Below are 27,919 nucleotides of genomic sequence, written 5' to 3'. Positions count from 1 at the left end.
CCAAAATAAAACAGCAGGGGGATACCTTTAGTTAAAAATTCTGGTAATACTCAGGGCTGGCCAGGATGTAGTATGAGGGATGTGCATGTATGAACACGGCTGGTGAAGAGTGTAAATTGGATTAACTTCTAGAAGGCAATTTGGCAATCTGTATTAAGAGCCTTTAAAATGTTTATACCTTTGGATTCAGTAATTCCACTTCTGGGAATCTATCCTGTGAAAATAATCTGCAGTGCAGGCAAAGGTTTATGCTCAAAGATATTCTTCAAAGTGTTATCATAAACAGCTAGCAGCCCAATCATTGAATAATGTTTAAATAAATGATGGGAAATATCGCACAATATTGTTGCCATTAAAAAGGATTTTTATGGCAAAATTTTAAAACCTTTGGAAAAGCTTGTGATACAACCTAAATTATTTTAAGGCCTATATATATGACACAACTATACATACTTTTAAAGCATGAGCAGAAGAAACTAAACCAAAGAGAAATCTACCAAGATGTTAAAAATGGTGGCCTCCGGATGGTGGGATTCTGGCCATTATCTTTGCTTCTTTTGACCCTGCTTTTGAACTTTAGACGATTGGCTTCTGTTTTTAGAATGAAGGAAAGTAAAGAAGCTACAAGACCTATCTGAGGAAACCAGGTGATTGGTGTGTGAGGCACTCGTGCACATTGGGACATAAGCTGTGGAGGAAACAGACACAGCCTAGGTGTATCCAGGAGGTTAAGGGAGAACTCACAGATTTTTGAGTTCACGTGGGTTTTTGGCAGCGCTGGGAGTGAGGGTAATAAGGTCTTAACTATATTTAATGGTCTCCTATGATAAGGTCTAAGAAAAAGTGATTTGGAAACAAAATCACCAAGCAAATGTTGAGAACTTTTCTTGTTATCCTAAATACCTGTGCCTTGAAAGACGGGCAGAGAGGCAAGGGCACGGGGCTTCCCCATTTTCTCCTACTAAGTAGAAAGAACAGAACTGTCCCATCCTGGTTGTTACAAGTTTAGTTGACAGGCAGGTGCTGCTTCTAGAGTGCCCTTGACTCCTGGGACACAGCCCGGTCAGCTCCCCAGCTGAGGTGCATCTCCTCCCGCTGTCCTAGGGAGAGGACACCTCCCTTGGGACCAGCACCAGTGTATGCAGAAAGCGTTTTACCTTCAGCTCCCAAGAGGACATGAATGACAGGTGAAGAATCGATGCACAAAATTAAAGCTGCAAAATGAATTTGATGTTTTACGTCCTAAAATGAGCACTGTGTCTCGTTCTGCCATTCCCTCTGTGCTTTGAACCTGTGTGTGTGTCTGAGAATATGGTCTCCATGCCATGAGGGGTTGCTTCCAGGACCCGCAAATCTGTACGTGCCCAAGGGCTTCAGTCACCCCTGCCAAACCCCAAAATAGTGTATTGTGTTGAGAAAGATCCATGTATAAGTGGATTCAATCCTATACTGTTCAAGGGTAATTTTTTCTTGTGCATTTTCCTGTGCTTAGAATCCATAAGTTATTCAGGGAAACCTTGCTAAGGCTGTCTTAAGGCCCAGGGACAAATGGGGTGGCATTTTTCCTTCTGTGTAAGAAAAAGGTAGGGTGAATAGTCCAGGGAACTGCCAAGATCTAGTCACAAAAACAAGTTAGAGCACTGAGAAGTGGATCTAAAGCTACTCTGAGCTCCCGAAGATGGGAGCTTTGGCTGTCTGAGATTTCAGCAGGAGTCAGGTTTAGACAGAGTGTTCATTCTCTATTGCTGCTGTAACAAACTACCACGAACGTAATAAAGCAACATGAATGTGTTCTCATACAGTTCTGGAGGGCAGAAGTTGGAAATTAGTTTCACTGGACTAAAGTCATGTCAGGCAGGGTGGGTTCCTCCTGGAGGCTCTAAGAGAATCGTTTCCCTGACTTTTCCAGCTTCCAGAGGCTGCCTGCACCCTTTGGCTTATGACCCCTTCCTCCCACTACTCCAGACTCTCGCTTCCACCCTCACAGTTCCTACTTCTTGCTTTGACTCTCTTGTCTGGTGATCACATTGCCCACACCTCACAACCCTAGATATTCCAGGTTAATGTCTCCAGCTAAAGATTCTTAACTTAATCACACAGCAAAGCCCCTTTTGCCACATAGATAACATTTTCACAGGCCCCAGGGATTCAGATGTGGCTATTTGGGGGTTTGCTATTCAGCCTACTGCAGATAGGTAACCTAATGTGCAGGCTATTCATGAACCCCCTCTAGGGGTCAGGCACTGACTAGGGCTGGGGGAATACCAAACTCAAACAACTTGATGGAGGAGATGGGATGGTGCACACGTGTTCTGGAGAAAAGCTGCATGGAACCAGCAGCTCCCTAGATGGAGGTGAGGAGGAGGTGTGAGGATTGTCACAGGCAGCATCTGTGAGCTGGACCTGGATGGACATCAGGGTTTCAATCAGCAGAGTATGGGGTGCAACATCACATGACCATCATATAACCATGATCCTCTCCCTCTGGGAGTCCATAACACAGTCCATGAGAAGAGGCAAAGGGAGAGGCAAAGGCAATTTGGGCCCAGATCAACAGACCTTGAAGGGCAGGTGAAAGGGCTCAGATACGATTCCCTGGAAGGAAGTGGGACCTGTTTTCTCATGATCAGGACTTGCAGAGAATGCTCTGCAGGAGGCAGGGCTGACAATGCTGGGTGGCCATCTGCTGTCATCTAAGAAACTTTGCCTTATGTGGACTACCCTAGAAAAGAGGGCACAAGGCCACCTCCTTTCATGAGATGGAGAGAGCACCTTTACAGTCAGAGAGGCTGGGTGTGAATCCCACATACCAGCTGTGTGACCTTAGATAAGTCGCTGAACCTCTCTGACCTCAGTTTTTACACCTAGGAAATGGACCTCAAGACCTGTCTAGCTTCCTCACAGGGCCAGATGTGCTAAAGTAGATGGAGGAATTCCAAAGTAGACAAGTTGGGCTTCATGTTAGTTTCAGTGCTATTGGGAAGAGTCCTTTGAACGAGGAAATCATGGAAGTTTAGATATTAAAGATCACCTAACATGGAGAGCTCTGCATCAGAATCAGTTGAGTTTGATTTGCAGCAGAGTTGGAAATGCCCCGCCCTGATGTGAAGCTCAGAGAGGCGGGGGGACTTAGCCAAGTGGGGTACTAGTTGATCTCCTCCCACTACCCTGAGCACGAGGTGGGTTTAGCACCGGCTATGACCAGATAGAGCTAGAAAACAAGGCCAAGGGTAAGGCAGGCAAACTCAGGGTGTTAAACCCTGCCTGCTCATCTCCACAGGGGACAGAGGCTCCAAACCTGACAGCAGCCAAGAGCTGAGTAGCAGGCCCTTGTGAGGTGGTCCCCAGGCAGAGCCCTCCATTTGGTCAGGGAGGCTAAACCAGGCCAGCCTTATCCTTCCTGACCCTGGGGCCTGCAAAGATGTGAGTGATTACAGGTTAATTCATTATCAAAATGCATTGTTCTTAATCCAGAAACTAATAACTGTGCATGTTCATTATAAACTGCCCCCTTCCCTTCCCCCTGTGGATAAAATTAATTGTCTAAGAATCTCAGACTGGAGCAAACCTTAGCAATCTAGTAGAAATCCTCATTTGATACAGGAGGGGACAGGGACCACAGAGAGAAGGGACATGGTCAGCCTCACACAGCCAGGCAGGATAAGCCAAGTCCAGATCACAGGCCCGAGCTTGCATGATGGTATTCTTTGCATTGCAGAACAGAAAGTGCTGCATGTTTCTAAAATCTTCTCAATAAGTCACTCCAGTGATGGAACCTGGGGTCAAGAACATGGGGGACATGCACTAGACCAGGTCCACTTCTTGGTACCCCAAACTTGACCTTGAGGGTGGAGCTGTCTGTGCAGGTGAGATTCCACCTGGAGGCTATCTGCTTGGCACACTAAAGCCATGGGTTTGAGGACCCCCGAGGGGGAACGTCGCATAGGGAACATGGACCACTCTGCTGCTCACCATCCTAGAAAGTGAGATACCCCAGCAGACCATGGATGAGCGTGAGGGGCTTTGACTCCTCTCACCTGCTGGTGTTGGCCCTGGGTGTGGCCAGATGGAAATGCAGAAGTCTCAGTCTGGGGTGTGAATGGCAGGGTGGGATAATGCTCTCCTTGCAGCCTGCCCACGGGACCAACCCATCAGGCCAGCTGGTGACTGGGGTCGTGCAAACTCACCATGGTTGTGTGTCTGTGTGCTCTCCAGGAACATCCCCCGGCTCCAAGATGGCCCTGCAGAGCTCCTTCACTTGTTGGAACGGGACAGTCCTCCAGCTTGGCCAGGCCTGTGACTTCCACCAGGACTGCGCCCAGGGAGAAGATGAGAGCCAGATGTGCCGTGAGTAGATGGGGCTGCCCCACCCTGCCCCAGCCCCTCCCAGCCCCTAAGCCCCTCTTGTCCCCATTATCCCAGGCATGAGAGGATGGACAGCCTTCCCGACATCCAATAACACTTGAGACTCCTCTCATGGCAAAGCCACACAGTCTTCAAGAGGTAGAGCTAAGATTTGTGGTCTAGAAATGTAAGTCTGCAGTCATATAAGTCAAAAATCAAACGGGATCTTGTAAATTATGCCATCAGCATCCTCAAGGCACAGAGAAAATGTGCAGGATAAAGCCCAGCTCCGGTGTGGCATTGAAAGCCCTCCATGACAAGACTTCCCTCACCTTCCAAGCCCCATTCCCCACCTGCCCCTCATCCTCTCCCTCCTCCATGCACTCCAGCTCCGGCCGTGTGAAACCACTTTGCAGGTCCTTCATGCTGCTATGGCTTGCTTACATGGTCTCGCCTTCCCTTTGTCGAGTCACATCTACTTCCAGACTTGCCCCGAGTTGATTCTTTCAGAAAGCCTCCTCTGATCGTCCCCCACATGTACCCTTGGTTCTTCTGCCTCTGGACCCTTCCCCACAACTCACTGGATCTGTACAAACATCATCACTGCCATGACTTTTTATGAATAGCTTTGAGATAGAATTCATATACAATTCACCCACTTCAAGTGTATGATTCACTGTTTTCCACATAGTCACAGGGTTGTTCAACCATCATCACAATTTAATTTTAGAACATTTTTATCACCCAAAAAGGAACCTGCAGTATCTCTTCCCATTTTGCTTCAACCCCCCTGTCATTAGCCTGAAAGGACCACTAATCTTTGTTTCTATAGATTTGCCTATTCTGGGTATTTAGCAGCCTATGAGAGGCCCACTTTCTCCGTATCTTCGCCAACACGTCATATTATCTGTCTTTTTAATTTTAGCCATCCTAGTGGGCATGCATCCATTATATTTTATGGAGGTGATTTCCATGTCTTTCTTCCTCTATGTGAGTGGGTTGAGTCTGGTCGTCTTTCCCGTAGCAATACCTCTTATGATTCCTGGCACAGCTTCGGTGCTCAGTGAATCTTCGCTGATTGAGAGGAAACAATGAGTTGGGCAACTTGGACTCCGTAGAGGAAAACAAATTGCCGAGGCCCTGCTGGCAGTCGGGGCAGAGTAGACTCCCAGCTGGTGCTCCTGCACTTGAACGTGGTGCTCCCTGCAGCTGTCTCTCAGAAGTAATCACTTCAGAGCCTTTTATGTTTTTGCCACGGAAACCACCAACACTTGCAGAATACCTACAGGGAGCTGGAAAACGTGCCAGATCCTGGAGCAGAGACGAATAACTCAGCATCTGCCCTCAAAGCACTGAAAGCTCCACATGGGGGCGGAGAGTGAACCGGAGCCTGGATTGGGGAAGGACAAGGCAGAATGGTGCCTGGGGTGGGCCCCAGACCTGGAGCAAATGCCTTGCCTCCCAGATATGCAGATCCCACTGGCCTGCAATAAAGTTTCCAAAATACCTTTTAAAACAGGGCCCTCTGCCCCCAATCATCTAGACTCTTTGTGGGGGGCAGGGAAGGTTTTATTTATTCTCATTTAAATGAAGCAATGAAGACATCCATTTCCCAATTTTCTACACTTCATTTTTATACCAAACTTTCAAGTGAATTTTCCAATTATTATGGAATTGTTGTGTGTTTTTAGATAAAACTCAGCAAAGAGTTACAGGGAAGGGCTTTGCTTGGCCTGCTCTGTTCCGCTCCTGGCCTTTCTCATTGAGTTCTCACTACACGCATGGCCCAAAGTGAAGCCACCCTGCCCACAATGCCCCGTTCAGGGGCCTGTGTGTGTCTCTCTATTTATTTGTATCTGTAGTGTTTCCAGCAGTGCCTCTGAACAGTGTGATTTCGTGACTGCCTTTTTCAAGTTTTTTGATACCCACTTTCCAGCTGGGACACAGGTTGGGCAGGCCATGCCCTGATTGACAATTGGGAAAATGAAGGCACAGATAAGGCAATTGACTTGTGCAGGGTCACACAGCATGTCAGAGACAGGTGATTACAGCCCTGAGCCTTCAGGATCCAGCCGATTACTACGGGCACAGGGCATTTCCCACCACTCCAAAGCTTACCATTATTGGTTCCTGGCCAGCTCCAAGCTTCAGGGAAGTCCACTTCAAGTACTGAGGGCCAGAACCTGGGGCCCAGAGGCTTTTTCAGCCACATTTGAAAAGCAGCTCTAACAAGCTCAGAATAACCCCCCACCCTGGAGAACACCCTCACCGTGTGCTTGGCTACGGAAATCAGTTGCTGGGAAGGAAGTTCAATTCAGGAGAGTTATTCCCACTCAGATCTCAGCAGCACTCTTAGAAAATATCCTTTTTCTTGTTTATGTGCCTCTTCCTCTCTGGCATTTTTGCTCTTTTCCCCATCACACTAACGTCGAGTCTGAAAACCATTCCCATGAAAATAACAGCAACAACACTAGGAGTCAGGAGCTGTTCTTAACACTTTTCAGGGATGAACTTGCTTCATCCTTACAACATCCTGTGTGATGCTATTGTACCCATCTTTGTTAGAGACAAGGAAGCTGAAGCTCGCAGAGTTTAAGTGGTTGTCCGTGATCAAACCGATAGCCAGCGACTGAGCAGTGATGCAGTCTGACTTCAGAGCCACACTCTGAACCGCCGTAGGCTAAACTCTGTTTCACGAGCTTCCAGCGTTTAGCTAAACCTAGTCACAAATATACCCAGGATGAAGGGGCCAGGAAGAGACAGGGAGGACCAGGGCTATGCTACTGCCTTTCTCTAGGGTAGGAGGTTTCAGATCATCGGCCTCCCTGTCTGGATCTCGAGTTCCTCAGCTGTAATGTGATGCCTACTCACACTCTGAGGTCTGAGAAACAAGCAGGAAGTGTTTGGAGCAGCTCCTGGCACACAGTAAATGCTCAGTAAATGTTAGCCAGTACTATTCATGTTATTGTTTTCTTCATTGGGATGGTTTCCAGAATCAACACCAATATCAGAGGAAAATACTCTTGACTACACCTGCTCTTTTCCAGGTGGTCTGGAGCCTGTTTAAATGTTTTCTCTGAGCAGGTGTTCGCACTGCAGCTCTGTTGGGGGTGGCCAGGTCCTCTCAGGAACCTTCCAGAGGGTCATTCATCTTGGGCCAGGGTAGTTGACCAAACCCTGCCATGGTTGGAATTTGGAGGGGGAAAGTAGGTTCCATTTAATCAACTCCCCCTACCAAAAGGTCAGCCTCAACTCCCATACCTTCCCAGAGGGAGTCCCCTGCACACGCTGGGGCTCCAAGCAGATTATCAGACTCACTCTGGGCAATGTTACTAGATCTCTTTGGAGCCCTTAAAAATTCTAAGAGTTGTCCAGGATGAGTGAAGGGCCTGAGAGGGAGGTGACATTCCTTTGCCCTTTCTGTCCAATCATGACACTCTTCTGTTCATCGTACTCTCTCCTCCAAACCCGCACCCCACACACTACTCTCGGTCCCCTCTCCAACACAGCCACTTCTGCGCTTCTAATTAAACGTCACCAAATCCAAGTGAGACATTCCAAATGCACTGAAGGGGGTCTTCTCGACTCTCTGTGTGTTCTGACCAATGACCTTAATGGCATGTGGCTCCCCAGAAAGGGGCCAGGTGTCCCCGCTTCATTCCCTGGACGAGTCAGTGATCCACTGGGTATTGCTAATGGGTCGCTTTTCCCCTATGGACTCCAAAATCTCATCTGTGTGTTGAGGATACTCTTCCTGCCAAGCAAAAACAGTGTTTTAAAAGTGTATTTCTTTATCTTAAAATAAAACATACTGGTTGTAAAATACAGAAAATCTAGAAATGTACACAGGAGAAAATAACTATTGCCCATAATCCTCCCTCTCAAACATTCAGAGATAACTGTAATATTTTGATGTATTTCTTGTAGCATTTTTTTCCCATGGCTCTATATTTTCAAGAAAATGTATAGCACATATTTATCAAAAATGTTAACAGAGTTGTCACGCAGGAAGGAAAAGAAGTAGTGTCATTTGGCCTGGAGTTTATACTTGGCAGCTCCCACAGCTGCTGCTGAGGTCACAGCTCCATGACACTACCAGTTTGTCTCTCTTAGAGTGGAATCAGGTGTCATAATTGCCAAATGTTGCGGGATTGATTGACCTACCCACAGCGCAATTTGGCCATCCAGCCAATGAAATAACTGGCTGCAGCCCAATAAGGGGGTTGGTTAGAACCGTGCTTCTCCAAACTTACGGTGCACAAGAGTAGCTAGGGGAGCCTGTTAAAAATGCAGATTCTGATTCAGGGGGTTGGGGCAGGGCCTGAGATTCCAGGCATCTAACAGATTCACAAGTGATGAGGCTGCAGCTGGTCCCTGGACCATCTTTTGAGTGTCAAAGAATTAGAGGATTGAGCCCACTCCCATTTTGTTCAGCAAATAAGTTTTGAAGTCCTCCTATCTGTGAAGCACTGAGTAGGAGCTTGGGGCAAATGAGAAGAGAAAAGGTTGATCAGAGGATGAGTTGATATCATTAGACCCAACCCTGTGGGCCAACTTTTTGCTCAGCAATTGGCCTTAGCAGTGATTTCCCAGTTGCAGCCTAATCCACAGGGGTCTTTGTTCTGACTTAACCTTAACCCCACCAGCTTCCTCAGGAGTGGCTTCTTGCTGAGCTCGCTGCCTTGATAAGTTAACAGTCATGGAAATCCTCTGCTCCCCTTCCTCCATTTAGGGTTTTAATTGCCGCATCAGAGAATGCTGATGGCTTTCTACATTCCTGTCCATCCAAAATGCATAGGCAGAGCTACCACATATGCAGGCTCCAACAGGCATTTCCGGAGAGCTGGCCAGGGACTTACTGTCAGTTTCAGCCATACTCTGATGAGCTAGCTCCGTGTTAGGTGTGAATGACAATTCATAACACTACCACCACTTTACATTTGTACCTCTCTGGCTGTTTACAAAGTGTTTCCACACTCTCTCCCCTGCTTTATCCTCAAACCAGCTCAGTAAAATAGACACTAATATTGCCCCATTTTATAGATAAGGAACCTGAGACTCTAAGGAAGAAGTGACTTATGTAAGGTCATAGCAGGAAGTGGTAAGGCTAGAACTAGAGCCCATATGTTCGGATCCCAGTGCTGCTGTGATACCAATACCTATGATCCAGGCTCAGTTCTCTCCCTCGACCTCCTAAAAGGGTAAGAGAGAGTGACACACTGTGCAGCTCCCACCTCAGGCTGGCTTCCTCCTTCCTCCAGGAATCTATCACCCACTGGAATCTTTCATTGTGGGCCTTGGGTTTTGTCTGTTTGTTTGTTTTTGTTTGTTTGTTTGAGACGGAGTTTCGCTCTTGTTGCCCAGGCTGGAGTGCAGTCGTGCAATCTCAGCTCAGAGAGGTGCTATCTTTCTTCAAATTTCTGAAGACCTGCATGAATTCCAATAGTAGAGACAAACCCAAAGCTAGATTCCATAGTGTGTATTTCACTTCAAGAGAAGGAAATGCATTTTTTTTTGAGACGCACTCTCGCTCTGTCACCCAGGCTGGGGTGCAGTGGTGCAATCTGGGCTCACTGCAACCTCCGCCTCCTGAGTTCAAGTGATTCTCCTGCCTCAGCCTCCCGAGTAGCTGTGATTATAGGAGTCCGCCACCACACCCAGCTAATTTTTGTATTTTTAGTAGAGATGGGGTTTCACCATGTTGGCCAGGCTGGTCTTGAACTCCTAACCTTAGGTGATCTGCCTGCCTTGGCCTCCCAAAATTCTAGGATTACAGGCATGAGCCATTTTAAAACTCACTTGTAAAGGACACTCCATGAGAAGGTCACTTCCAGCCGCCAGTGGGTTTCTGCAAAAGAAGTAGATGTGGGATCCCTTGAGGGGGGAATAAAAAATAAAACAGAAAGTTCTTCTTAGCTTTGGGATTTTTAATCAGAGAAACATGTGAGGCTTGGGGGGAAATGATTTCTTCAGGGGGGCATAAATGGGAAGAGATGCTCAAAGTCAGTGACAGCCTGTTTTAATTTATAATTCTGCCTCTGTGTGAAATGCACAGAGAATTGGGGGGAAATGAGTAATAATTCACTAAGGTGCTGTCACAGCCAGGAAGCGTTAGGGCCCTCTTTGTCAGCCTGCTGCTGCCAAGAAGGCTGAGACAGAGGAAGGACATGCAGTGCTGTGGGTCTCAGCTAGAGAGCTTCTTTCCTTCTGCTTGGAGACAGACTTCTCTGCAGCTAGGCTGGGAGGTGTTGGATGCCATCAGAATTGCCAGGAATAGTCCACTAGCTCCTCAGGGCTGAGCACCTTTCCTGGAGCCATGCTCAGAGTGAGCTGGAGAAAGTGAGCTCTCTCTCTCACCCTCTTATCCTTCCCTCTTCCTTCTTTGGGCAGTTGAGAAATGCACAGTCTAGAAAGCTGACTGTGGCCTCTTCAATGGGTCCTGAGATCAGTCTGATGTAAAGAAAAAGATTGCGTGCCCTTTGTGCTGAGCCCACAGATGATATAAAGAGACCCCAGTGACTGGGACTATTTGATCAGGATAGGCTAGATCATGGTACAGTAATAAACCCCATATTTCAGTGGTTTGGGATTAACATTTACAGTACTCGTCCAATGAGGATGGGAGTGGAGGGGCCTCTGCTCCACAGGATCACTCAGGGACCTAGGCTGGCAGAGGCTCCTCCATCAATATAGAGTCACCCTTAGGAACAAGAACTCTCATTGGTTGTTTCAGCAATGGGATGGAGAGACAAAAGATTTACACAAGGACTTTTTGCAGTCTTAATTCAGAGAAGACACATCACTTCCACTCACATTTCATTGGCCAGAGCACATAATATGGCTTCACTTAACTGCAAGGGGACTGGAAGATAAAGGAAAGCAAATGGAAAGTTTTGACTCTCTGCAGATGGTAATTTGGTGGACCCAGACAAACCCCCAGCCAACAGTACCACAGCCACCACCACACTCTTGACACCGAGTCAACCATTAGAAATGTAGTAAGCTATACATTGGCTTCTCCTGAGGTCACATTCATGGTAGATCAGCACAAAGAGCACAGAATTTAGAAGCAGATGATCTGGATTTGAGTCCTAGCTGGGTGACCTGCTAGCTATGTGATCCTGGTCAGGTTGCTTAAGAATTCTGAGCCTCTGGTCAAGGAAGTTCACACAGCAGCTGGGCAGAGCCCACAGCAGCTCAGCAATGCCTCTGCTGGCAGACTGTGACTAGACTATCTCTGTGCAGGGCAGGGCATCTATGAAAAAAGGCAGCAGCACGTCAGGAACTTATAAATAGAGCCCGACCTTCCTAGGACAGAGCACCTAGGAAAAGAGGTGGTTATGAGTTCAGCTGCATCAGACTTAAATGTACTTGCCCAGCAGCTCTGCACAGAACAACAGAACTCCCAGCATAGCACTTGAGCTCCTATAAGGGACAGACTGTCTCCTCAAGCAGCTCCCTGACCCCTGTATACCCAAAGAGACACCTCATAAAGGAGAACTGAGGCCAACATCTGGCAGGTACCCTTCTGAGACAAAGATAACAGAAGAAGAAACCGGCAACAACCCTTACTGTTCTGCAGCCCCCATGGGTGATCCCCAGGCAAGCAGGGTCTGGAGTGGACCTCCAGCAGTCCTGCAGTAGAGGGGCCAAACTGTTAGAAGGAAAACTAAGAAACAGAAAGATATAGCTTCCACATCAACAAAAAGGATGTCCACTCAGAGACCCCATCCGAAAGTAACCAGCTACAAAGACCATAGGTAGATAAATCCACGAAGATGGGAAGAAACCAGCACAAAAATGATGAAAACACCAAAAACAAGAATGCCTCTTCTCCTCCAAGGGATCACAGCTCCTCACCAGCTAGGGAACAAAGCTGGATGGAGAATGAATCTGATGAATTGACAGAAACAGTCTTCAAAAGGTGTTAACAAACTTGTTATTACCTTCAAAAGGTAATAACAAACTTCTCAGAGCTAAAAGAACACATGCTAACCCAATGCAAAGAAACTAAGAACCTATAAAAAGGTTAGATGAAATGCTAACTAGAATGAACAGCTTAGAGAAGAATATAAATGACTTGATGGAGCAGAAAAGCACAGCACGAGAACTTTGTGATGCATACACAAGTTTCAATAGCTGAATTGACCAAGCAGAAGAAAGGATATCAGAGATTGAAGATCAACTCAATGAAATAAAACAAGAAGGCAAGATTAGAGAAAAAAGAGTGAAAAGAAATGAACAAAGCCTCCAAGATATGGGATTATGTGAAAAGACCTAATCTACATTTGATAGGTGTACCTGAATGTGATGGAGAGAATGAATCCAAGCTGGAAAACAGTCTTCAGGATATTATCCAAGAGAACATCCCCAACCTAGCAAAGCAGGCCAACATTCAAGTCCAGGAAATACAGAGAACACCACAGAGGTATTCCTCAAGAAGAGCAACCCCAAGGCACATAATCGTCAGATTCACCAGGCTTGAAATGAAGGAAAAAATACTAAGGGCAGCCAGAGAGAAAGGTCAGGTTACCCACTAAGGGAATCCCATCAGACTTACAGTGGATCTCTTGGCAGAAACCTTACAAGCCAGAAGAGAGTGGGGGCCAATATTCAACATCCTTAAAGAAAAAAACTTTCAACCTAGAATTTCATATCCAGCCAAACTAAGCTTCACAAGTGAAGGAAAAATAAAATCCTTTATGGACAAGCAATTGCTGAGAGATTTCATCACCACCAGGCCTGCCTTAAAAGAGCTCCTGAAAGAAGCACTAAACATAGAAGGAACAACCAGTAACAGCCACTCCAAAAGACATACCAAATAGTAAAGACCATCGATGCATGAAGAAAATGTGTCAACTAATGGGCAAAACATCCAGCTAGCATCAAAATGGCAGGATCAAATTCACACATAACAATATTAACCCCAATGAAAATGGGCTAAATGCCCCAATCAAAAGAAACAGACTGGCAAATTGGATAAAAAGTCAAGACCCATCAGTGTGCTGTATTCAGGAAACCCATCTCACATGCAAGGACACATATAGGCTAAAAATAAAGAGATGGAGGAAGATTTGTCAAGCAAATGGTGAGCAAAAAAAGCAGGAGTTGCAATCCTAGTCTCTGATAAAATGGACTTTAAACCAACAAAGACCAAAAGAGACAAAGAAGGGCATTACATAATGGTAAAAGGATCACTGCAACAAGAAGAGCTAACAATGGTAAATATATACGCACCTAATACAGGAGCACCCAGATACATAAAGCAAGTTCTTAATGACATACAAAGAGTCTTAGCTCCCACACAATAACAATGAGAGACTTTAACACTCCACTGTCAATATTAGACAGACCAACCAGACAGAAAATTAACAAGGATATCCAGGACTTGAACTCAGATCTGGACCAAGTAAACCTAATAGACATCTACAGAAATCTTCACCCCAAATATACATTCTTCTCAGCACCACATTGCACCTACTCTAAAATTGACCACATAATTGGAAATAAATCACTCCTCAGCAAATGCAAAAGAACGGAAATCATAACAAACAGCCTTTCAGACCACAGGGCAATCAAATTAGAACTCAGGATTAAGAATCTAACTCAGAACCGCACAACTTCATGGAAACTGAACAACTGGTTCCTGAATGTCGACTGGATAAACGATGAAATAAAGACAAAAATGAAGATGTTATTTGAAACCAACAAGAATGAAGACACAATGTACCAGAATTTCTGGAACACATTTAAAGCAGTGTCTAGAGGGAAATTTATAGCAATAAATGCCCACATGAGAAGCAAAGAAAGAGCTAAAATCAACATCCTATCATCAAAATTGAAAGAGCTAGAGGAGGAAGATAAGAAAAAAAAACTCAAAAGCTAGCAGAAGACAAGAAATAACTAAGATCAGAGCAGAACTGAAGGAGATAGACACACAAAAAACCCTTCAAAAAATCAATAGATCCGGGAGCTGTTTTTTTTTTTTTTTTGAAAAGATCAACAAAATAGACTGCTAGCCAGATTAATAAAAAAGAAAAGAGAGAAGAATCAAATAGATGCATTAAAAAACAATAAAGGGATCATCACCACTGATTCCACAGAAATACAAACTATCATCAGAGATTACTACAAACAACTCTATGAACATAAACCAGTAAACCTGGAAGAAATGGATAAATTCCTAGACACTTGCACCCTCCCAAGCCTAAACAAGGAAGGAGTTGAAACCTTGAACAGACCAATAACAAGGGCTGAAGTTGAGGCAGCAATTAATAGCCTACTAACCAAAAAAAGTGCAGGTCAAGATGGGTTAACAGCCGAATGCTACCAGACATACAAAGAGGAGCTGGTACCATTCCTTCTGAAACTATTCCAAACAATCCAAAAAGAGGGAATTCTTCACAAATCATTTTATGAGACCAACATCATCCTGATACCAAAACCCGGCAGAGACTCAACAAAAAAACAATCCTTCAGGCCAATATCTATGATGAACATAGATGCAAAAATCTTCAATAAAATACTGGCAAACCAAATGCGACAGCACATCAAAAAACTTATCCATCATGATCAAGTAGGCTTCATCCCGGGGATGCAAGGCTGGTTCAACATATGCAAGTCTATAAATATAACCCACCACATAAACAGAACCAAAGACAAAAACCACATGATTATCTCAATACATGCAGAGAAGGCCTTTGACAAAATTCAACAGCTCTTTATGCTAAAAACTCTCAATAAACTAGGTATCAAAGGAACATATCTCAAAATGCAAGCCATTTATGACAAACCTACAGCCAGTATCATACTGAATGGGCAAAAACTGGAAGCATTCCCTTTGAAATCTGGTACTAGACGAGGATATGCTTTCTCGCCACTCCTATTCAATATAGTATTGGAAGTTCTAGCCAGAGCAATTAGACAAGAAAAATAATAATAAAGGGTATTCATTTAGGAAAGGAAGAAGCCAAATTATCTCTATTTGCAGATGACATAATCATGTATATTTAGAAGACCCTATCAACTCAGCTCTAAATCTCCTGAAACTGATAAGCATCTTCAGCAAAGTCTCAGGATACAAAATCAATGTGCAGAAATCACAGGGATTCCTATACACCAGTAACAGACTGACAGAGAGCCAAATCATGAGTGAACTCCCATTCACAATTGCTACAAAGAGAATAAAATACCTAGGAATACAACTAACAAAGGATGTAAAGGACTTCTTCAAGGAGAACTACAAACCACTGCTCAAGGAAATAAGAGAGAACACAAACATATGGAGAAATATTCCATGCTCATGGTTAGGAAGAATCAATATCATGGAATGGCCATACTGCCTGAAGTAATTTGTAGATTCAATGCTATCCCCATCAAGCTATCAATAATCTTCTTCACATAACTGGAAAAAACCACCTTAAACTTCATATGGAACCAAAAAAGAGCCCACATAGCCAAGTCAATCCTAAGCAAAAAGAACAAAGCTGGAGGCATCATGCTACCTGACTTCAAACTATACTACAAGGCTGCAGTAATCAAAACAGCAGGGTACTGGTACCAAAACAGAGATATAAACCAATGGAACAGAACAGAGGCCTCGAAGGCAACACCACACATCTGCAACCATCTGATCTTTGACAAACTGGACAAAAACAAGCAATGGGGAAAGGATTCCCTATTTAATAAATGGTGTTGGGAAAACTGGCTAGCCATGTGCAGAAAGCAGAAACTGGACCCCTTCCTGACACTTTACACTAAAATTAACTCCAGATGCATTAAAGACTTAAACATAAGACCTAACACCATAAAAACCCTAGATGAAAACCTAGACAAAACCATTCAGGACACAGGCATAGGCAAGGACTTCATGACTAAAACACCAAAAGCATTGGCAACAAAAGCCAGAATAGACAAATGGGATCCAATTAAACTCCAGAGCTTCTGCACAGCAAAAGAAACAATCATTAGAGTGAACTAGCAACCAACAGAATGGGAAAAAGTTTTTGCAGTCTACCCATCTGACAAAGGCCTAATATCCAGAATCTACAAAGAACTAAAACAGATTTACAAGAAAAAACAAAACAAACAAAACCATCCAAAAGTGGGCAAAGGATATGAATAGACCCTTTTCAAAAGAAGACATATATTAGGGCAACAAACATATGAAAAAATGCTCATCAGCACTGGTCATCAGAGAAATGCAAATCAAAACCACGTTGAGATACTATCTCATGCCAATTAGAATGGCAATCATTAAAAAATCTGGAGACAACAGATGCTGGAGAGAATGTGGAGAAATAGAAACACTTTTATACTGTTGGTAGGAGTATGAATTAGTTCAACCATTGTGGAAGACAGTGTGGCAATTCCTCAAGGACCTAGAAATAGAAATTCCATTTGACCCAGCAATCCCATTACTGGGTATGTACCCAAAGGATTATAAATCATTCTCTTAGAGACACATGCACACGTATGTTCATTAAGGCACAGTTTATAATAGCAAAGACCTGGAACCAACCCAAATGCCCATCGACGATAGATTGGACAAGGAAAATGTGGCACATATACACCATGGAATACTATGCAGCCATAAAAAAGGATGAGTTTGTGTCCTTTGTAGAGACATGGATGAACCTGGAAAGCATCATTCTCAGCAAACTGACACAAGAACAGAAAACCAAACACCACATGTTCTCACTCATAGGCAGGTGTTGAACAATGAGAACACATGGACACAGGGAGGGGAGCATCACACACTGGGGTCTATTGTGGGGGACAGGGGAGGCACAGCAGGGGGATGGGGAGATTGAGAAGGGATGACGTGGGGAGAAATGCCAGATATAGGTGATGGGGATGGAGGCAACAAACCACATTGCCACATTGCCATGTATGTACCTATGCAACAATCCTGCATGATCTGCACATGTACCCCAGAACCTAAAGCACAATTAAAAAAATAAAAAAGAATTCTGAGCCTCTGCTTTGTCAGATATGCAATCGGACTAACAATACCCATGCTGAGGAGTTATTTTTCCTATTTTGTTTTCTAAAGATAAGAAACTGTAAACCAGCACAGGCATCAGTTAGGGGTTGGGGGCTTTTCTTCATTATGATCTGTGTCATTAGTCATCCAGCATTCTGGCTGGGAGCTGTATTACTAATGAAGATAATTGGGTCATGCCTGGCTAATTTGACTTGAAGTTGGCATATTTTGCCTTCAGTGGTCCTGGAAATGACTGCCTCTCTGCTGTCTCCATAGGTAAACTCCCTGCGGGTTTTTACTGCAACTTTGAAGATGGCTTCTGTGGCTGGACCCAAGGCACCCTCTCACCCCACACTCCTCAGTGGCAGATCAGAACTCTAAAGGACGCCCGGCTCCAGGACCACCAAGGTACTGCTGCTCTCCTCCCTTCTCCCTGCTGCCCATCGTCATGCCCACATAGCCAGATGAGAGACTCAGAGCTGGGCTTCACCCCACCTGCAGGGCAAGCTCAGGTGTCTAACCAAAGCTTGCCTAGAGCACTCACAAACAATTCCCTCTTTACATCTTCCTGAGCTTTCGAATGATTAAATCAAGCCAAGGTAGATATCACCTTTGGTTAATTAAAATGAGAACCATGAGGAGGGTTTAGCAAAAAGATAATAGCAACAATGATAATAATCCTTCCCATCAACAAATGTGTGTTGAAGGCCTACTATGTGTCAGGCACATAATTCATTGAGAGGTAGGGAAAGTCATAGCCCTCTTTAACTAGGGAGGCTGAGGCACAGGAAGGCTTTGTGTCATTTGTCCCGGAGTTGTTCCCAGGGAACCTCATCCTACACCTGGTCCACCCCCTGTGGCACAGCCTCTCCAACCATCCCCCTACAGTCACTCCTGATTTAAGTTAGTAATGCCTTTCCTCCCCTCTCCGGGGCCCATCCCCCACAAACCCTGCATGTCTGCCAGAGAGCAAAGGGCCTCCACACAGCCAAGAAATAGCCAGCACACCTGGGTAAGCTGACTCCAGACTCAGAGACACCAGGCTGGGCAGGGTGTGGGATCACAGAGTGTCTGTGAAGCCAGCACAGCTCCCAACATTAGGCTGCTGGAGAGGCCAGGCTAGCCAGCCTTGGGGGCTGTGCCTCGTGGTGGAGCCCAGGCAGGTCCTGGCACCCACCTCTCCGAAGCATGGGGCTGACAGGATGGGAAGGTTTCTCTCCTTCTTTCCTCTTCATTTGCCTTCTTTTTGTGGAACTAGAGACCCTCCAATGCTTATTTTTTGAACGAAGTAAGAGCTGGCTCAGCCCTCACCATCCAGCAGCATCATTCTTAGAATTCTGTCTGCAGAAGAAGCAGAGAAGTGGAGTTGAAAGCTGGATGTGCTCTTCATGTCTCTGCTCCCAGTTTGATAATTCCCCCTACAGCACCCATAGCAAAGAAACACCCAGCCCTGTGGAATACCTCCAGTGACAGGGCTCCCGCTGCCTCCTGGAGCAGGCCATGCTGTTGTTCCCAATCATGAATTAGCTTTCCTTACCTGGAGGCAAGCTTCACCTCTCCCTGACTTTTACTCGTTGATCATGACCTTTGCTCCCTGGAGCCCCACAGAACTGAATTATGCCTCTCCCAGCAAGGCAGCCCCTCAAAAATCTGAAGGCAACAATTGTGACCCGCCTGACTGCAAGAGGGCTTTTCTGTCCCCAGTCAAATAATGCCAGCTCCCTGAATCTCCCTCATGCCTGCTGAGACCTCCTGGTTACTCTGCCCTGAACTGAGAGAGGTAGAAAGGCAGAAAGGAAAGACTAAAGTCATGCTTGGGGTTCGGGGGGCCCCCAGGGTTGTGAGCTCACATCAGCATTTGTATCACAGCTCTGACCCCCTACAAAATGCTCTGCAGAGCCTGGAAGTTTGTGGATGCTTCTTCCACCATGTGGGGTTGGGAGCCCCTGTTCTCCCAGATTTTCAGGCAGAGCGATGCTTAGGAAATACAAGAAGTGGGTCTTCATGGGCAGGGGCATAGGATGACCTGGGTTCTGGGCAGGGGAGAAGAGGGTGAAGATCATAGAAACCACTGGAAGGCCATGCATGACTGAAAATGGAGAGGGTGGAGCTGGGGAGGCTAGTGTGCTTCAAGCTACTCCTGGGCCATGGGCTGAAGCTTGTGACTTGGAATATCAGGGATGTGGAAGCTCCTGTGATGGTGCTGGGACCTCACAGGCAGTATAGAATGAAATTGCTGGCAGGTGGGCTTTCTTCTCCATTGCAGGCCAGAAACCTGTTTCCTCAAAGATATCCCCAGCCTAGAAAAGAACTGTGCACAGTCCATGACCCCTGCACCCCTGGCCCCCAGTCCCTGTTAATGGTGTGCTTGTGATTCTTTTCCTCTCTCCTAGACTATGCACTATTGCTCAGTACCACTGATGTCCCCACTTCTGAAAGCGCTACAGTGACCAGTGCTACGTTTCCCGCACCGATGAAGAGCTCTCCATGTGAGGCAAGTCTCAGTGTTTCTCTAGTTCTCTAACTTCTCCTCCCACCTCTTGTCACTTCCGGGACCCAGATTAAGAAAGTAGCCTAGCTGGCTGGGCTGGTGGTTCTCCTGGGGAGAGAACAAGAGGGCCATCTCCACCATCTCTGCCATCTTCAAGGCAGAGCACGTCCATCCACAAGGTAAAGCCCCATCAGCAGAGAATCATGCCTTCAACAGCCATATGCAGCTGCACTGAACTATTTGTAGTAGAACCTTGATTTAATCAAAACCAGAAGAGATTCTTCTACAGCATAACAAGGGAGAGTAACAAGGGTTACAAAAGACTTTCTACAGAAGCCTTTTTAAAAATATTGAGCTCTTGTAATACATTTTAAATACTAAACATCCTCAAAAATTTGATTTACATAAATTTCACTAAGACGTCAATGGCATTCAGTGAGTGGCTCCAAAGCCACTCACTCAAATGGTTCCTGACCCTGTTATCTCATTCATGTGTGGGTGGAGGGACTGGCGCCATGTTCCTTAGCATATGGTCATATTCTTTAGGGGACAATAAATGTGCTTAAGACTCCAACATGGCACAGTGATGAAGCTCATGGACTCTTGAATCAACTACCTGAGTCCAAGTCAGGTTCCACCACTGATTGACTGTACAGATTGTTTGGGCAGTTAATTAACCTCATGGGGCTTCTGTTTCCTCACCGGGAAAGCGAGCATGCTTGTAGTGCCTACCCCAAAGAGTGAAGATTAAATAGATAATGTCCAAAGGGCTTGGAAGAGCATCTGATACAAAGTAAGCACTGCAGTAGTTAGCCAACAGGGTGCCTGGCACCCTGTATAAACATTTAGGAGGACACTGGGGGAAGAGGAAGAGAACTTGAGTCAGAAATCAGACTCTAAGCTCCGAGAGAGTGGGCGGTGTCTTGTGCTTCTTTGCACTCCCTCGCCGCACCTGCATCAACATCTTGCACACTGTAGAAAACCTGCATGTAGTTTAGGTTTGGCCAGTCATCTGTCTCTGGACACTCACAGGAGACATTCCTGTCTGGCTCAGTGTCAGGAATAGCTGTGCATCCTGAGCAATGTGTTTCCTGTCAAGTTGTGGACATCGTGAAACTGACCAGATTCACTTCTCCTCCTGTGGCTAATAGAAATCCCAGGGAGGTGGTGCTGCGGCCAGCAGTGGGGCAGACAACAGGACTGCCCTGCTAAGGGACACAGGCAGATTCAAGCCCCTCAAGTTTCTCGTAAAATATGTAACAATCCTGCACAATCTGCACATGTACCCCAGAACTTAAAGTATAATTTAAAAAATTATACTAGAAAAAAAATTGAAACCCACAGACAGAAAACAAATAAGAATGGAAAAGACATAGAAATAATTTTTGAATCCAAGGAGGGGTTAAATTAAAACCAAGGCTCCGCTCGGCGTTAAATGGAATTTCGTGATCTGCAGTTTGTAGCAGTTTTCTCCTGGTTTGATTTTATAATTTGACCTTCGCCACTTCCTTCTCGCCCTCTTCTAGGCTATGCTATGCTACTAGATTTTATGTATCTCTGTGAACCACCTTAAATCCTTTTTGGAAGAAGTCTGGGCACAAATAAATAGATTCATTAAATTAAATTGTATTTGAGAAACCACGCTATCTCATGCAGATGGTAGAATTACACAGTCATTGCTGATATTTCTCAGGTGTCTAAGAGCAGGTACCTAGAAAGGAAGGCTTTTTAAGAGAACACGTAAATGAGGACAGATGGTTGGCCCGCGGGAGAGGGCAGGAGGATCCTTAAGAGCATTTGGTCTTTAAATTTACTCTTCACCGGGTTTAATATGAGCCAAATTTCAGAAAAGGAAACGTCAAGGTACAAATGATATTTTTCTAATACTTCATCATTTCTCTAATAACCTTTGAGTTGATCAATAGCTTAAACAGGTGTTTTGTTTTACTGGCCTGTTTTATTTTTCCTGCAGTCTAATTTGCTCTGGGCTGTTTCTGCTATTTCCTGCCCTTTTCCAGAACTTGGCTCAGCAGGCATGATGAAGGGAAGGGAATAAGTCCATTCCACACTCACATTATTTATATTTATATATATTCATATGATTTCACATTCAAGTTTTCAGACCATTCATCTAATACTGATGGGTCTTTGAATTCCCAATGTTGGGAGAAATGTTTTTATCAGGAAAATAAATAACCAAAGTAGAAATATGCATTTCTAGATGTGTAAGCCCTACCATTTATTTTATGTGAATCCTAAATACAGAAGGCAGGAAGTTGATTTCCTCCTCCCAGGCAGGCTAAACCCCAGTGGCAGAAAAAAAATGGATATTGCATTTCTCTGGGGGACTATGTGAGGTTCACTCAGAGTTTTCAAACCCCACCAACCATGCAGAGGCCTCCGTTGCCTATGGAGCCCAAGTGTAGGAAGGCAGACACAAGACAGAGTTTGGGGGACAGGGTTTGATGAGCATCAGGCCCACAGGGACTGGCAGTTGGTCCTGCTGAGCTCCCGGGCTGATGCCTACCACAGAGGACCTTCTCCAAATCCAGCTCAGTCCTGGCCTCTGGCAAGTTAAAGTAATTGTAGAATATCTCAAGAAACACCACAATCATCAGTGGATTTCCTTAGAAGAACTGGTGTCATCTTCGAGAATTTTCTGAAAAATCTAGAAGTGAGCTCACCAGTAGTTCTATGTTTCTCCAGTTGCAGTCACCTGAAAAGCATAATAAATGCCCCACTCTGAACCTAATGAATGATATTGCTAAGTGTGGGGCCTCGGGCTCTGCATTTTTAAACCCCATCCTCAGTGATTTGGAGGCACACTGAAACTTCAGAGCTATTGGCCGTAGGTGTTATGCCAGTTGTGACTGAAATCCATTCTGAGCCCATGCAGAGAGTTTTCCTCCCCTGCCTGTGGCCCCAGATAGCGTGATGTCACTTGTCTTTTAGAAGGATGAGTCAGAAAAAGGATGAGAAATGATGGAGGCAGGGGTGAGGAGAAGCGGATGGGAGGGCATGCGGAACCAGGGCAGGAGCCCCCCGTGATGGAGGCATAGCCACAGTGTACCTTTGTGCTAATCCAACTTCCAGGGCATTCCAGAAGCTTGCCCCACTCCCACCTCCTCCCTCCAGGCTCCTGCAGCCACCGCTGCCAGCTCTTGCTGACTACCGCGGCTGCCTCCTGTCTCTCTGCACAGTTACACATGGGGCATGAATATTTAAAGACCTCTGCCTCATCCAGCCACAAACAAGGGAGAATGTTGTGGTTTTGGTTTTCTCTTTTTGTTCCTCCTCTCTACCACAAGCTCTTCTCTGTGGGAAACTGGGGAGCCACTTACAATGTATTCTGATTTTATTTTTATTTTTTCTGAGCTCCAGTTCAAATAATTAAAGTTGCCACCGGGGAGGGAAGGCTTGCAGTGGCTTTCATGTGCTCACTTGCTGTCAGACCTGCTCGAATCCGCCTCGGCTTTGAGACACCCGCGGATGTGTCTGGCATTGCAGCCGCTGGTAATAAAGAGCACGGTAGAGTGGCGGCCGACGCCACCCCAGCCCCCTGCCTTTCACACACCGAGTAGCCTGAATGTCTCAACAAGCCCCATGTGGTTTGAAATTCTATTTTATTTGAATAGCCTGCTTGTGACTAGAATAATTTAAACCATGTTCTCAGGCCAGAACAAGGCCTACAGGGAGAAAAAATGGACTTCCCTCATTTTCTTTCCCCTCCAAGGCATGGAAGCAGTTTTCCTTGTATGAGCTGCAGGAATACAATTTGATCCAAAAGTGAGAGGGGACCCCCGTCAATTTGTGGTGATCAGTTCCTCAATGCTGGTTTTCCTCCCTGGCCAGAGATGCAGTCGCTGCTCCCCTCTTCTCACACATACCTATGTACACACAAACACACACACATGTGTGCACACACCCATTGGGATCTTGTGACACAGCCGGACCTTTCCACCCCTGACGTCACCTCTAGCAATAAAAAGAAGAATCAGGTTGGCCAGGCATGTTGTCTCACCCCTGTAATCCCAGCAATTTGGGAGGCCAAGGTGGGCAGGTCACTGAGGTCAGGAGTTCAAGAACAGCCTGACCAACATGGAGAAGCCCTGTCTCTACTAAAAATACAAAATTAAACGGGCGTGATGACACATGCCTGTGATCTCAGCTATTCAGGAGGCTGAGGCAGGAGAATCGCTTGGATGAGGGAGGCGGAGGTTGCAGTGAGCCAAGATTGCACCATTGCACTCCAGCCTGGGCAACAAGAGTAAAACTCCATCTCAAAAAAAAAAAAAAAAAAAAGAATCAGGTTGGATTAGCTGTGGGAAGCTGCTGTGATCTAGGCTGAAGGTGACCATAGGACCCCTTCCACGTCTACATGGGCCAGCTGACCTGGAGAAAAGGGGACCTATCCTTTGCGTCATTAAAACCAGCAAATGTAGCCCAGAGGGACATGAGGGGGAAGACACCATGACCCCTGGAATTGCCCTTGGCCATCCATCCCTGAAGCCTTTCTCAAAGCCCCACTGAGAAGGAGTGCCTGGTAACCAGCAGGAACCCGAAGGCAGGGAATTTTTCTGTAAATTGCTCTCTGGCTGATTTTGTAAGACTTTTTAGGGTGCTGGTGATCATCTCTGGAAACAGGCCTGTCCTTCCCTCCAGCCTCTCAGTGTGACACAGAAGCAGGGAAACTGAGAGGCAGGCTGTGTTGATTGGGCTTGTTGAAGCTTGCCACCAACCTCAGCAGCAGGCAAATAGGACTCTCAAGATGGGGAAAAGAGAGGTACTTTTCTGACTGCTGTGTTTTTAAAGTTTATTAAACTCAGTGGCAAATATTCTGTGGAAAGTCAAGAAAAGGAGGATAAGTGTAATAAAACTTAGTATCAGATGGCATGAGATCGAGGAAAAGCAAAAGCAGAAGGGGTCTTCCTTTATCAGCCCCCTCCAAACTCTCCACAAGATAAGAGCCAAGGGGGATGAGCAGAACTATTGAATTCAGCTCATTTTCCAGAGCAGATCCTACGCATCAGGGGCTCCCCATCCAGATCATGAAATTTACCGAAAGACCCACAGCTAATAAACACAAGACCAAACCCAGATCTTATGACACTGAGCTTCATGCTCTTCCTGTCACACTGCCCCACTGGGGAAAGATGGAATCTTCTCAGCTTGAGGAGAGTTGAGGAGAGCCTCAAAAGCATCAAAACAGCATCACTCTCACCTGACTCAGAGCACCCCCCACCAGCACATCTCTGCAGGCAGGCAGGGATTCCCACCCCATTTTGTAACCAAAGAGTTCTCCAGTTCATCTCTCCACAGCCTGGGAGAAGTCACTGGTTCTAACTCCTGAGCCACCAAGGGGACACTGCCACACACCTGCAGGACTCAAATGGAGTTTGTTCATTGGGTGGGCCCCATTCTTGGCCGCATGTGGTCCAACTTACTTTAGCAAATCAGGAAGGAGAAGCCATTCCAAGAGGCCTCATGGGCTTGATCACAAATAAGGTTGTTATTTCCTGGAGCCAGTTTATCTTCTGCACAGAACGTGTGACCATCTAGGGAGAAGAATATTGCACGCTTCCCCTGTCCAGGCTGACTGGTGGAAGAACAAGCAAGTCCCTATCAGAGCCTGTTGGGATCAGCCTCTCTCTGCCCACGCACGGCCAAGCAATACTGCCCTTTGTGATGTTTGTAGAAACGCTTTTCGTAAATAGCTGGGGCCCAGTACCAAGCTAGAGGGGATTTCAGGGTAATATTATCTCTACCTCCCTCACTAAGCCCAAGTCCCTTTTGTCAAGTAATTTGGGGACCAAGATACCCATCAGGCAGAGTTCCTGTGGGTATCAGCCCCCATCTCATCTGCTGCTGTAAATCTCTGTAGTGACGGAATGTGCCTGAATTGGGAGAAAGGAAGTCCAGCTCTAGGTGTCAGTACTTGCCTAAATTAAGAGCAGATCCAGCTAGTCTTGCTGGGGATTGTTTTTACACATGCTGTTCTCTGCACATTCCTCTTCCTGTGTTGGGTACCATGGTCAGGACCCCAAGCTAGCATATGATTCCTCTAAGTTGTCCACTCTCTGCCTAGGAGTACAGAATGTTGGGCTTAGCGGAGAGCATAGGGCTCCTCTGGCTCCCACAGGGTAACGCTGACACCTGGAGCAAGTCGGAGCAGGCCGCTGGCTCCAGGTAGAGCTGCCCCCTCTTGCCCCACAGCCCAACAGCCATGCCATCTCCTGTGACCAGAGGAATTTGGCTGGCCATGCGGGGCCAGTGCAAAAGGAGCATCCCCAAGGCAGCATGGTGCCGTGGTAAGGGCAAGGTCTTGAAGTCCCTTAGGCCTTGAAGGAAGCCCTTCACTTTCTAGCCAGGAGACGAGAGCACAGTGCCCCACTCTTCCCAACTTCAGTATCCTTTCCAGCGCTGTCAGGAGAAACAAGGGAGAGGAGATGTGAAAAATGCCCAGCCTGAATCTAGACACTGTTAGGTGCCTAAAAGTGGAAAATGTGGTTTCTGCTACTCTGTTGCAGCCATTACTATTATTGTCTTATTGTCTGACCTTAAGATGATTCTGAGACCAAAGCTGGAGCCTGCCCTCTGCAAGGAGCCTGAATCTGGAGAGTTTGGCCCCTGCCCTCCCCTGGGTAGCTTGGCAATAGTGGGGACAGGGGTGTTGCCCACCTCAGTGGCTGGGGTTGGGGGAAGTTTATGCCTTAACAGCAGCAAAAGGTCTCCTGCCGCCCCCTCCAGCATCTCCACCAGCTCCTCTCCCCAGACAGCATGGGCATGAGAGCTTCCGCCTCCATCTGCCAAAAGTCCCTTTTCCCCACTGCCCCATCAGCAGACACCTACACAGAACAGTAACCCCATACCTTGATATAGTCCCAACATGTTAACAGAGGGGCCTTCCCTCACATTGCCCCCATCCCCGAGGGGAGATGATATTGTCACCCTTTTACAAATGGGGAGAGGAGGCTCAGGAAAGCAGCCTAGACCACACACAGCTGGCCAGCAAGGCCAAACAGTGTCCCCCAGATGCAGGATCATCTCCACTTTCCCCAGGGGAGCTCCTGGGAGTAGGACAGCTGCCATCAACGAGGTCACCCAAGGCATGGAGGAAGTCTGATGATACAGTCCAGAGCAGAACATCACAAGCCAAACTTTTCTTTACAAACCTCTTTTTTTAACTTAAAAATAAATGCCAATTCTGTATTTTATCCCCTAACATGCCGATTTCTTTGGACACAAAAACATGCCTCATTATTTACTATTGAGTGACTAACATTCCAGGAAGGTACACCCTGTTTGCCCTATGGCTTCAGGTACCCCCAGGAAGAGCTAAGTAGTGTATATGCACCTACTCTAAGAAGCCCAGAGAAAGAGGTCCCACCCTCACTGCCTTTTTCTGACGCCCCCAAGGCCCACCCACCTTTGTGATCTCACTCCATCCCCCCCGGTCACAATTAGGCTCTTAAATGATGCATTTTGAAGAGCACCTGCCCTGCCTTCTTTGGCCCTTAAGTCAGCCTCAGCTATGTTTGTCCCTCATCCACCCCATAAGTCACGCTGTCCCTGGTGCTGAAACCTCAGGAGGGCTGAGCCCTGGCAGCTGCTAACACTGCCGGTGATGGAGACAGTAACCTCACAAAGTCTTTAGCTGGGGTCTAGGCATGCATAACTTTGTATTAGAGGGCAAGGGGGAGGAAGCTGCTATGGTTCTTGAGGCATTTTCCAAATGGCTTTTTCCAAAGGCTCCCTGTGTGAGAGATTTGGGCCCCACTTCCAGTGTCTAATGACAACCATCCAGACACCCGTAATAACATCACTATAATGAGAGTCCCTTATGTGTCAAAGCTTACAGGGCCTCTCCACCTCCCATGGCTACCCTGTGAGGGGTTGAAATCTTCCCTGTTCTTCAGATGAGCCCTTGAGCCATGGCAACAAGGCACTTGATTGGCTGGATGCACACAGGGACACCGAGTGGGAGGGATGAGTGAGGGAGAGGCACTGAGGGTCCACAGTCAGGTGGTGAACCAGCAAGTACTGATTTCAAACCTGCCCTGTGCCCAGCCATGCGGGGAGACAGCCATGGGAATCTGGAA

At 46.3% G+C, this 27,919-nt stretch overlaps 1 protein-coding gene across 1 annotated transcript in view; it reads left to right on the top strand.

The window, feature by feature from the left end:
• ALK (ALK receptor tyrosine kinase) overlaps positions 1 to 27,919 on the top strand; it is a 755,264-nt gene that overhangs the window by 592,753 nt on the left and 134,592 nt on the right. The window contains exons 6-8 of the mRNA XM_017545664.2: positions 4,216 to 4,347; positions 17,606 to 17,737; positions 19,723 to 19,823. Coding sequence (XP_017401153.1) covers positions 4,216 to 4,347; positions 17,606 to 17,737; positions 19,723 to 19,823 — 365 coding nt within the window. The remainder of the gene's footprint in view (positions 1 to 4,215; positions 4,348 to 17,605; positions 17,738 to 19,722; positions 19,824 to 27,919) is intronic.

Source organism: Cebus imitator, unplaced genomic scaffold (assembly GCF_001604975.1).
Source record: "Cebus imitator isolate Cc_AM_T3 unplaced genomic scaffold, Cebus_imitator-1.0 Scaffold180, whole genome shotgun sequence".
NCBI lineage: Eukaryota > Metazoa > Chordata > Mammalia > Primates > Cebidae > Cebus > Cebus imitator.
The sequence above is the reverse complement of the archived record's forward strand: the minus strand, read 5'-3'. Positions and strand labels throughout refer to the sequence as shown.